This window comes from Apteryx mantelli, chromosome 5, assembly GCF_036417845.1.
Source record: "Apteryx mantelli isolate bAptMan1 chromosome 5, bAptMan1.hap1, whole genome shotgun sequence".
NCBI classification, from domain to species: domain Eukaryota; kingdom Metazoa; phylum Chordata; class Aves; order Apterygiformes; family Apterygidae; genus Apteryx; species Apteryx mantelli.
Window position 1 is genome coordinate 62,026,859 of NC_089982.1, and position 12,509 is coordinate 62,039,367.

At 39.7% G+C, this 12,509-nt stretch overlaps 1 protein-coding gene across 3 annotated transcripts in view; it reads right to left on the reverse strand.

Moving 5' to 3' along the window:
- Positions 1 to 5,731: 5,731 nt before the first annotated feature.
- Positions 5,732 to 12,509, reverse strand: part of KLF3 (KLF transcription factor 3) — a 29,795-nt gene continuing 23,017 nt past the window's right edge. For all 3 annotated transcript variants that reach the window (XM_067298145.1, XM_067298144.1, XM_067298146.1), the window contains 2 exons: positions 11,049 to 11,209; positions 5,732 to 9,821 (listed from right to left, as the gene is read on the reverse strand). In XM_067298145.1, coding sequence (XP_067154246.1) covers positions 9,640 to 9,821; positions 11,049 to 11,209 — 343 coding nt within the window. In that variant the 3' untranslated portion in view covers positions 5,732 to 9,639. The remainder of the gene's footprint in view (positions 9,822 to 11,048; positions 11,210 to 12,509) is intronic.

The following is a 12,509-nucleotide window of genomic DNA, read 5'->3' on the forward strand; positions in this document are numbered from 1 at the left end:
AGAACTGTCACTGAATTAGCTCATTTATTCAGTATTTAAACTCAGAAACTTCATGTTTTGGGGTGAATCTCTTTTTATCTCCAGAGTTTCATTGAACTCTAATATCTTGCCCTTTTATCAGCAGGCACTGAGAGTCATCATGCAAACAGGAGAATTTTCATCAGCAAATAATCTCTCTGCTAAAGTCAAACTAATTAAACCAATGATATTTGTTGATAGGAAAGATTTATCATTTGCTACACTTGGATTTAATTTTATAATCTAATAAACCTCTCATTTTTTATCTGTTATTAGATTTACTGGTGTCATTTCACTGATGATGAGAGTTGTGTAATTACACTTACCACTTAATGGCAATGCAAAGCCCTGTGATCATAGCTGTGGGTAGCGTACAAAGTGAATAAGCAAGTAGCAGGATGTGCTCCTTAACGCTCGCAAATGTGGTTGACCAGACACCTCCCAGGCGTGTGCGCAGTAGATGAAGGAGCAGGTGGACAGCCAAGTGACAGCTTCCTGATTTTCAGCGGTGCTGAGAAACCCCTGCTCACCCACCTCATAGTTTAACCAGACACCTCAGGCGGCTGGCAGTGCCTGGCTCTGAACATACAGCCTTTAAAAGGATGGCTGAAGATCTCTTTTAAGTCTTACCTTAAGGTAAAAGTAAGTAAGTCAGCTACCGGCTTCTGTAATGACATGTGATGAGGGTCTCCCCCTTCCCAAGGCCAGTAACAAGTTCTTTTAGCATATCTTTAAAAGGACTGCTAAAATGCCGGTTCTTCAGTGGCAGCTGATGGAGGTGGCATGCTTGAAAAGCGGGTTACTTATGATTAGGGGCAGATATTTGGAGATGTAGTGGAGCTTAGGGCTCAGGGGAGTTTGTCAGGGAGGCTTTACTCTACTTTGTGGGAGGCTGGTGCTTCACAGCAACAAAGCGTGGTGCCCCGAGTGCTGCTGACAGCAAACTGCAAATCTCCTGTTCCCCTCAGCCAGGTATCACAGCCTTCAAGGCATTTTCCACAGAAGTAGGGATGTTAAACCTGGGACTGCAGCCTGAATTCGCAGCTGGAACTGCAGCATTTCCTTCCTGACAGGTTTCTCCCAATGGCACAGCGTTGCTCTGGATAAAGGTTCTTAACTTCCTCTATAATACTACTGTATTACCTGCTATTAAGCAGTTGCCTGGCTAAGCTTTAGTGGCTACTTCATTTCAGCTGTTTACATTTAAGGTTTGAAAAGCCTTGTGTGCAGTACAGCTGCTGGATGCTTAAGGAATTATCAGTAATACAGGCCAATGACTTAGGCTGGTTAGAAATTTGTAGCCTTTACCTCTGCAGGACTCCTCTGATCTTTACATTAAACAGCTGGGAACACTACCAAAAATAACTGTTCTTCTATTTCCTAAAAGACTTTAGTCCCCTCACCCCCACCCTGATTTAAAGAGCCTAAGCACAATTAGCATTAATACTTATCAGAAATGTTGTAATGAACATGTACTCTGTCCTGTTTAATAGTTGCAGAGAGAGGAAGTAAAACTTCTCAAATTAGGCTTTCCAACCTCTGCACATGAAATACAATCTACAAACTGTTTTTTATGTGTTAAATGATGTATGGTAGTAATGTAATTATGTAAGTAATGCATGGGCCTTTGAGGATTTCTTCATATACTGTTCTGAAACTTAAGCTGTGGGTAGATGTGAAAGAAATAATTTGGTTCCTCAAGTCTGCTAGGTATATTATTTCAGAATATCAACCCCCAAATATCCCATTATAACCTTCCTACCTCAAAAATCTCCCATGCACTTGCCAAATGTTTTAGTCATTTACATATGGTAGTGTACCCTACAGCCACATAAAATACACTTCTAATTTCCTTTGAGAATGCAAATGTATTTTGTTTATTAATTTAGCACTTGATGGTGTTTCTCATCACTTTTCTGTTGGAACTTTATTTTTTTTTCCCTGAAACTTCTTCTGTTCAGAGGGTGCAAAAAGTGTTGACTATTTATTTAGTTAGTTAGTTTTGGCCAAATGCAGCCATATTTTTTTTTATTTTTTATACTTATTAAAAAATAACAGTAAAGATACAAAGTCCAGTCTTGAATCCTTTAGCAGATTTCTGTGCGTGGTATGATCAGACTCGGTGATAGAAGGTAAGACAAATGAAACAGCTTCATTTCTTAACATTTTCTTAAATTACAATCTTGCAATCTTCCAGTTTGCCAGTTGCTCAGAATAAGGCTGACACCCGGTGGCCGATTTAATTATCGCTGAACTCTTCCTGAGAGGGATAGCTCATTTTAGAGTACATACAAGAGACTTCCTCCTAAGGAAACTGAGATAAATAATCACGTTTTTTTCTGGCCCAGCATGCTCAGGAGCTTCTTGCAGGTGTGCTCGTCCAGAGGAGCAGAGAGGGGTCGCTCGGGATGCTCCGGTCGGGACGTACCGACCCCTCGTTGCAGCTCCCCCTGACCCAGAGGCTGTGATTCAGCTCCCTGCTCTGCGGTTCAGTCCTACTGTGTAGACTGAAGAGAGCAGATTCTGCTTTGCTAACAAATGTACTCTTATTAAGTAAGCAGCATGATATAAACACGAAGTCTTGCTTTATAAAGAAAGATCCTTATTTTTGAGAGAGTCATCAAGATATACAAGGCAGTCATTTCTCACCTTTTGTTTGCTGTTTGCAAGACCTTATTCTTAGGCCTCATTTCTGCTGTAGCTGCTTTTGCTTCCGTACTTCACTGATATGTAGAATAGGTGCTCACCATGTTGATTTGCTGGGCCTCAGGCAGCGATACACCAATATCCTGGTGTAATTACCTCAGCAAGGAAGGGGAGTAATTGCTAAAAGATGTATAGTGAATTCTTTGTTTCTTTCTTAAAAATTTTTTTTTTTTAATATTAGAGTACAACCATAACATACTTTTTTGGAAATGCACAATTTCAATTTCTGAATGTTATGCAAAACATTCTTGTCAAGAGTATTATCTACAATCCTATTTATCCATTTTGGAGATGCAGTATGGACATTACTGACCTTGTAATAAACTTGCTTTCTCCTTAACTGGATGCAGGAAGTTTATCCAGAACAGACCATGAACTCTGCTTGGCCCTCCAAGCAAAAAACAGAAAAGGTGTTGAGGCTCCCAAATCATGATGACCCCACACTTCTTTGTGATAACATGCTCATTGATTATGCGATCTTATTAACCCAAGACTTATTTTTGCATTATCTGATTGGAACAGCTTGCACTGGTAGTAGATATCGTCTTTTCTATACTTTTGGATAACCTTTCCCTCTAGATGAAACATAACTAGTTTTCTCAGTTTTTCTTTCAGTCTTGTTTCTCAGTCTTTCTTTGTTGTCTGTAGGCAGTGCTCTAAATTGCACAATGTTTAAAAATAGAGACCTCCAAGAACAGAGTGCTATGCACAGCTACTTCACACTAGAACCATTAATCTTAAATAGAACTGGCAGTAACAGATAAATTACTGAAAGAAAGAACACAGGTGAGAAAGTTAAAGCATATGGTAACAGTTAGAGAATGACAAATATGCAGAATCATCCAGGAAATTATTTTTCATTAGAAAAAACCTAATTTGATGGAAACCTGGAAAACTTCAGAGAAAATGGAAGTGTTGTCTTGAAAATCTCTTGTTAGTTGGAAAATGCATTTCGGTTGAGACAGATCTGGCTAGCAATTTGTTTAACATCCACGGACCTGGGGCTGGGGTAGATTCCTACAGCAAAGCCTGAGACTGTGTGCTGGGCACCTCAAGACCTAGTGGAGCTTTACAAGGGTGAATCAAAACTTCTAGCTGGCATTCGGCATCCACTGTAGTTTCTAAAAAGACAGGGAGTGCACTCAGCTGTCTGCCAAAAAATGATCTCAGTGCTCTCTGCCAGGGACCTTGAGAAGACAGACAGAGTTACGATCCGCTTGCAGCCTCCTCCGTCCTGTCCCCCTTGCCCCCAAGGCAACCATCTGGCTATCGGACGGCCCAGGCAGGGTCAGCCTTTAAGTAAGCTTTTTGTTGGGAATGTGCTGCTGCAAGTTGTTAGGCATGATACAGGCAATGAAATGATCTTTCTTTGTATGTGTTAGGATAAATGTCCTGAACTGGTAAGGCATGCTGGCATGTGCCTTACCATTCATAAACGAGAGTCTTTGAGGCACATGGGACTTCTAACACCAGAAGCAGAATATCTCTATTTTAGTCATTTTTTTCATGTTTGAGCATCTTCTAATGCTTTAAGCTTTGGGATGGTTTATATTTAGTGTTTATGATCTTGTCAACTGAATGGCAAAATGCCCCAAAATCCAAAACATCCATCAGCAGAATCAACAGAAAGTTGTCAGAGGACTGTAAAACCTACGCAGAGGAAATGCTTGATTAGCTGGCTCGAGACACTGTAGTTGCTCTTGTCTATACAACTCTATCTACTTTCTTTACCTTGTTAAGGCCAAAGACTTCAGGATTATGACAGAATCTCTATCTCCAGCCAGTAAAACAAATGACACGTTCTCTGTGTGAAATATCATACGCAATTGCCCTCTGATTTTGTCACAGCTCCGGTTTCAGCAACACCAAAAAAATGCCTCATGGTTGACATGGAAGATGTCAGAGCTCTGAAGCATGGTTGAGAAGAAAGTACCTTCTTTTTAAATCTTGTTCAAGCTTATTAGCATCTTGTTCTGATGTTTATGTACGGCATAAAAACAAACAAACAAAAAATCAGTCCACTTTATTACCTGAGGCAGCGTGCCTTCCATGTGTAAAGGAAAAAGCATCCTTCGGTCAGATCTCCAAATAGCCACCCCTCAGCAAAAGCCGGGGTGTTTTGCTCCGCGGGCTCCGCGAGTGCCGGTGCCGGAGGAGGGGCTGGCCGAGCGGGGCGGGCTGGGCCGCGGGGGCCCTGCAGCATCAGGTGAGCGCCGGCAAGGAGGCCTCAGCGCCCGCCCTGGCACGCGGGCCGGCAAAGGCTGCGGCGACGAGCCTGTCTAACGAACGCAGGCCCCGACGGCGGTTTCATGGGCAATAAAAAAGTAAAAACTCACACGTTTGGTGTTCCAGGGCAGTCCGTGAACTCTGCACTGCCTGAAATGGCAGCGCCTGACTGACTTGGGCGGGTTTGCTGCTTGCGGCGGCGCTGGGCAAGGCTCGTCAGGAGGACGCGAGCTAGAGGAAAGGGAGGTGCTGGGCGGCCTGCCCCGCGCCGCCTGCCTCGCCCCCTGCCCCCCGCGCCCGGGGCCACGGCGCGGGCGCTGCCCAGGCGCCCCCAAATCCTCGCCCGCGCTGCCTCGGCTCCTCAGGCTGCGTCCAGCGTCGTCTGGGCCACGATAATGTCGCGGCGGAGTCGGGAACCCTGGGGAGGGAACGGAGGCGTGCAGAGCGGCGACTGTTGGCCGTCTTTCCAAGGCTCTGATATCGACTGAACATCGAATTAATTTCAGTGATGCTACATGCTTTACTCTGCTGTTTCATGCTGATCTCATAACCTCTTAGTAGGCTCTTCAAAGTAGGAATGAAAAATTTTAAATATATATATTTTTTACATTTAAACACTTTTTTTATATTAAAGACTTAAACAATGGGAATTGCTTTGGGGGGCTTACGTGGTTTTTGTTGTTGTTGTTGTTCTTTTTAATTAGTACTGATTTTACACACTTCCTTAGCTTCTTTTCTGACTATAGTTTTGTTTTGTAGTACACGATGACATGACCGCAAATAATATTCTGATGGTTTTATTAACAAGTATAATACATATGTATTGTATACTAAATATAGAATGAGGACTGTACAGTACAAATTTGTGTTCACAGTTTGACATGACAAAATGTCATTACTGAATTCCCATTGGACTACCAAAGTAGAAACAGTGAAAGTACATTAAACATTCACATCTTTAGTAAGACAGATTACCAAAATGTCTCTGTATTTGCGAGTTATAGTAATGCACACTAGAAACCTTTAATTACCCATTCAGTCTTATTAGCTTATAAAATATATTACATTTTATTAAAAATTTTCTGCATAGTTTATACAAGTATTAAAGTAAATATAACATTCCTGCTATATTTGCAGGTGAGAGATGCTAAGCAGAAAGATTATTTTGACCCTCTAACATTTAAAGTACATAAATAGCAGAAAAGTGCTAATATCTGTAAAATATAATGAAAACTGGTGTAGCCCTCAAGATATGTAAAATGCTTTGTAATTTTTATAGAAAGGATTTGCATTCATCTACATGTTGCTAACCTTGACAGAGACAAAAACCCAGGCAACATATTTAGACAATCTGTGGCATTAGAAATATCACTGCAGAATGGCAGTGTATATTTAAATAAAACCACACATAGTAATACCTGCTCAGCTTCATAGGATTGTCTTAGAAATTAGTAAGTCATTATAATCAAATGGTTTTAACAGGCACATTTTAGTAAAACATAATCTGCTAGTGAAAAAGGTTTTTTCTTTTTTAAATATACACCTTCTGCAGGATTAGTTTTGTGTATCTTTACATCTAAACTGGCTTCTCTTAAGGTCAAAGAGGGAAAGACTGGCTTTTTTTAGGTATTTCTTTAGTTTTATACATTTAAAATTTTCAAGATACCCCTCAAATCAAAGTTTGCTAAAATGAGTCAATGACCCACTTAAGATCTAAATTCACATTTTGAACCGAAAGATGAAAACATACTTTTGATGTTTTCTGACAGTCTGTTAAAACACACCATAGACACAAGCAAAAAATCCTATAAACAAGGCATTTACATTGAATAATCTCAAATTTTGATACTTAATATTTAAATTCATGTTGTCCTAAATCACAAGGCACATGGCTGAAGATATTTTAAAAATCTATTGCATCTCCACTGTATTTGCCCCCACCAGTGTCATAAATATTTTCAGGAAAAAGGTACATAGGCTAATGAACATGGCAAGTACCCTAGATTTAATTCTCCAGAGTAACTCTTAGTTACAAAGAGTTACAGAGTTACAAAGATCTGCCAATAAGGTATTTGATCCTAGATTTCTAGTTAAAGAAATGACAATACTTAAACATTTTATGAAAGCCCTAAAAGAGAAAGAGCACTGGAAACAAATGTTGCTTAAGCATCCCAAATTTTATGTGTTTAAATTTGTTAAGCTAAAAAATGGGATCAGTTGTCTGTAATCTGCTTATCTGTGTAGATCTCTTCTGTTTTTTTCCCCCTAGAATTTAACTGAGAACTGTTTTCATCCTCGGATACTAACTATCTCTAGGCTCCTGAGTGATGCTCCACGCAGCCCTATCAGTGAATGTCATGTCTACATTTATGGAACTACGATTAACACCTACAGCCTAATAAGAAGACTAACTTGACTCTGCATGATATTGCTACCATTTAAAATAAAAATTATCCAACAAAACAACAAAATCCCCATTCTAAGACAGTTGCTCATTTATTTAATTCTCTTTCCTGGAAGTTTATCAATGTTAGTACCAAATCAGCCAACCAAAAAAAGACCAACTGATTTTCCATTTTTTTCAATTCCATAAATCAACAGGTTAGGTTCAGTTACAAGAATATAAATCTGGTGCAACTTCACTTGATCCTGGTGAAGTCACTAGGATTTACGGTGGTATAACAGTGCATGTGGATCTTCCTCATAAAAGCTTTGCAGAAAGATTTGAAGCACTGCTTTGCAAATTCCCATCCGCCCCTTTGTGGAGCACAACTAAAGGGTCAGCCTATTCCTTAGATAAAATTACCAGTTTTGTATTTCCATATATATGCATTTATTACAGAGTTTGAGCAATACTTTGTACTTTATGGCAACAACTGAAAGAACATTTTTCTCCAAGAAGTACAGATCCTGTTTTTCTCTACTTTTATGGGCCAGCGGACGTCAGCAGAATGGCTGGTAAACTACACCACCAAGGCAGCAAAAGTGAAAAGGGTCTTTCTGCTCGAACTCTTGCATCTGCAAGGTTATTTCAGTTTACTGCAGGATTTAGCAGCCGAGCACACCTCTTCCGCAGGGCCAAGCGTATCTGCCTGCAGAGGGACACTCCACCTGCCTCCTCTTGCAGAGGTTTGTGATGCTCTGCTCCCCACCCTCCTTTTTCCAGTGGATTTTTCCAAGAAAAAGGAAAATCTGACTACGGCATGTTTAAATTTGCAGGGAACGGCATTTACCTGATGTAGGGAGAAGAACAAAACCTCAATGGTGCATAAGGGTCTAGACAAATACATCCTGTTTCCTTGTGGTGCCACCAAATCTGCCAACTAATGAAGACAGAAACCCCCCTTTCTGCAGGGCTCCAAAGGCTGGAACATGTCTAGGGTCAACTGTAGGTTGTTTGAATTCAGTTTATTTTATTTATGTTTTATCTATTGAGTTGTGTTTGTTAATTGACAAACAGACTTGCTGATGTGACATTTTAATGCAATAGACACATCCACAGGAAAGCTTAGTCCACCACTGAGAGACTAACAAGGTCACAAATCAGAATTATCAAATGGATGGTTTGGTACATTTTTTTTTTTTTAACCCAAAACAGATACATTACTTAGTTCCTCATCAGAAGTGCTTCGTATTTGATGCCATCTTGTAATTAAAATATTGTGAATTAATGATTTTAAATACTGTAGTGTATTAAAGTGGCACTCACTTGCAACAATGCAGTTGGGAGCATTTTTGACATGACAATTGCTATTTTTGAGGTACAGCAAAGAGAAAAAATATTTAGAGTAGAGGAAATGTAGGGGAGTGATTATAGAGGGATAGTTTATATCCCTGAAATGAGGTGTGGTAGGTTTCTATGAATATCATTTAATGCCATGTTATAGGAGAGTACCGTGTGTGTTCCATCCATACAGTTGCACAACACACAGACATACAGTGCCACACAAGGTCTTCATTTAACAAATCCACCAGGGCATTATGCAGTAAAAAGAAGGTTATATACTACACTATAATACAGAGGACAGATGAGATTGGTTTAGCCATACAACTCGATGCATAGACCAATTTCCGCTGATTTTTCTTCTTGACTGGGGTAAGCAATATTATGAATCAATCATTCTTTCTGTAAAGTAATTATGTTGATTAGATTAATTTTTACAGTGTTATTCACTGCTCAGGCACAGGGGATTTCTGAATCAGGCATCTTTCTAAAACTGTTATATTAACCATATTGCAAAAAACAACGAGGTTGGGAGAGTCCATTCATTGCATTGTTGAGCATAAAATGAGAGTGTATCCTTTACAGGACACATAAAGTCTCTGGCAAGGACTAGCATTCTGGATATTCAATAACATTTACTACTTTATCAGTATATGCTGGTTTGATTATATGAAGAAACCAACAAAAGTTGTTAGTTTACAAGTTCCCTTATTCACAAAGGAATACATTAAACACACTGTCTGCTGAAAGGGTTTGCTTAGCATCCCCAGGAAAAAAAAAAAAAAGTGTTCACATTCTTTAGGTCTGACCCGTGGCAAGGACATAGAAGGGTTAGATAACATCTATTACTGACCATATGTAAGCTTTTAATGGTATAAACTCAGAGATTCAGACCAGCTGAATCCAAATTAAAATGCACAAGGAAAAAAAAAAAAAGTGTGATGGGAGGCAGGGACAGAAGACACTCAGACAAGCATGTGGCGTTTTCTGTGAAGAGCAAGATGGTCCGAACGTGAAAAGCTACGGTCACAGTCTGGGCATTGAAAAGGTTTGATTCCAGTATGCTTGCGAAAATGCCGTGTTAGTTCATCAGAACGGGCAAACTTCCACGTGCATCCCTCCCAAGTGCATTTGTATGGTTTTTCACCTAGAAAAAGAAACACAGAATTGGGGATTTAAGACACAAACACATCCGTAATTCAACAGATTTATCCTGTCTTCTCAAATTCCAGCTAGTTCTTCCAAGCTTACCCAAAAAGCCTCCAACCAGCACTGTGCTGCAGAATGCTCTGCACTAGAAACTGTGCAGTCAAAATTCACAGATCAAAAAATTGTTTCCTGCCACAACTTCATTTTGTTATTGCCTCTCTTTCCTCCCTCTGCCATATTAGCACTTGTTTTGTCTCATCAAGCCCAGCAGTGTGAAGGTTTAAACATTTGTTCAAGTATTTTCAAAAACAGGGCCTCATATTGCAAATTACTTGGGGGAAACGGGCTGTTTCTATCATTCAACACAGCAGGCTGACATGCGGATGTGACCTCTTAAAGCTACCATAGTAAAAATAAATGGTACCACTGTCACGAGTAGTTCAACTTAAAATCTCTCTCAATAATTATTTTCTAATATTTAATCCTTATTCTCATTTCTACTATTGTGCTGCAAACCAGGCAAAGGTCTGGCTTGTGTACAGATGTAAGACAGTTAAGAACTGAACTCAATGTTACCTGAAAGTGTCTCACGTCTTTGTAAAAATCTAGGATATATATACATATATATGTGTGTGTGTATACATAAATACACACACACGCACATATGCATTCAGCATGCCAAGATGAACATATCTGCAGAGAAGAGAGATGGGGAAATCTTTATTGGAATGCTCACTCAGAAAAGAGCGCTAAGAAAAGCACTCAGAAAAAGAGCACTATCGGACCAATGGTTAGTGTGTCCACATGGCCAGACCTATCTATATTTGGCAAACAGTCCAGACTTTTTTAAATGGGCTACTCCCATGGAAGTCTCAGTCAAATTTAGCAGTGATGTAAGTAGTGAGGTACTGCAATTTGACTGATTTGGTGTTTTCAGGGTGTACAGAGTGAGTAATCTGCAAGCAACTGGAAAAAAAATGAGCAAAGAGCCAGTGAATGTAAAGCATACCAGCATACACCATGGCTTAAAATCTCTTGTTGTGGGCTCTTCCTGCTACATCTTCTTTCTTTCTCATGGCCTATAATTATATTCAGAACACTGCGAGATTTAACATATGTCATTTTATTATTTACTCCTGTGGCAATCCGCTGATCAGCACAAATTAAAAGCTTACTCTTGTTTTACCACAGACTTGATGAAAGAAAAGCAGAGCAATGCTCAAACCTGTGTGCGTTCTTCTGTGAGCTTTCAGGTGGGAGCTTTTAGTGTAGACCTTATTGCAGCCTTCATAGTCGCACCGGTGTATTCTGCGTTTTCTTTGCGTGTCTGGAGATTCCACAGGTAAAGGTCTCTTTCCTGGCTGAACTATAACTGAAGGGTGATTCCTGTGAAGTCAAATTGAATGTTAAAAATGAAAAATATTTAGCACAGCAAACCTCAGATAAGATGATTCATGACAGAGCCCTTTATTCACTACCACTGTCTCTTGGCAGAAAGAACATTACATGCACGTCGAAAAATTCAAGAGAGCTTAGAAAATTTCATGGATTGTAGCAGTCATATTTTTAAATGTTTACTCACTTTGGGGCATGATACAGCCGCTTTTACTGATCACAAGGTTTGTCATCATTTTTTAAGCTTAAAAGGGAAAAAAATCCTCCAATTCTTGTTTCTCAGGCAAACCCAGGTTTCCCAAACTAATAGGTTTGTAATTGGAAACAGCTTTCCCATATTATTAAAGAAATCATGTCTTTAGGCTTTCAAAGCAGCCCTCGATCTTTATTGTTCCAGCCACTCCTTTTGCGAGCAATTAAGAGCTTCCTGTTTGGGGCTGGCAGGAGGGTGCGGCCTCCCTGCACCGCTGACGCCGATTCCTAAAAGTAGAGCTCAGCCTGTGTGATGCACCCACAGGATGTCTGAATGGGCTCTCCGCCTTCATAAACATCACTTTTTTCCTTGAAGCCCATAGGTACAGTTCAGGTAAGACATCTACATGACTAACTACATACAGATTTCTGTAATAAGTAAAACCACAAACATTCGCACGTTTGAAAACGCATCCAGCTTTTTAAAAGATGTCAGTAAGTGTGGCTATTTAGGTTCAAACAACACCCTGGCTTCAGAATTGGGTACAACCTTGACTCTTTCTTCACTGTCAATGTTAGAAAAAGGAAGCAAAAAGGTTTTTCAAAAACGTAAGAGGCATTACAAATCTTACAGCTTCACAAAGTAATACTTTTCAACTGATTAGCAGATTTGTATTATCACTTTTAGATATTTTTTAGCTTTTAACTGAAACATAATATATCATGTGCAGATATTAGCATTCCCTGTTGCAAAACAGCTCTTCCATCTGATAGAAATATGCTTTCTAGAACTCCAGTCTTTTCTCAGTTGCTATACTTCACATTTCCTACTGATCCAATTATGTTTAGTAACACTGAGGTTTAAACAAAGCTTAAAGCAAGTTCTTTTAGGACCTAATTTTCAGAAACGTTCAATGCCTACTTCTCTCAGTAAAATCAAGGGCGTATGCTCAGGGTCCTTTGGTTTAAAAAAAAAAAAAAGGCTTATCAGGCACAACAAAGAAAATCTCATGTATGATTTAACCAGAAAAATACTTTCTATTAGTCTCCACAGCATCAGGCTGGGACCTACTGATGTGGGAAAAGTTTCTTTCTGCTA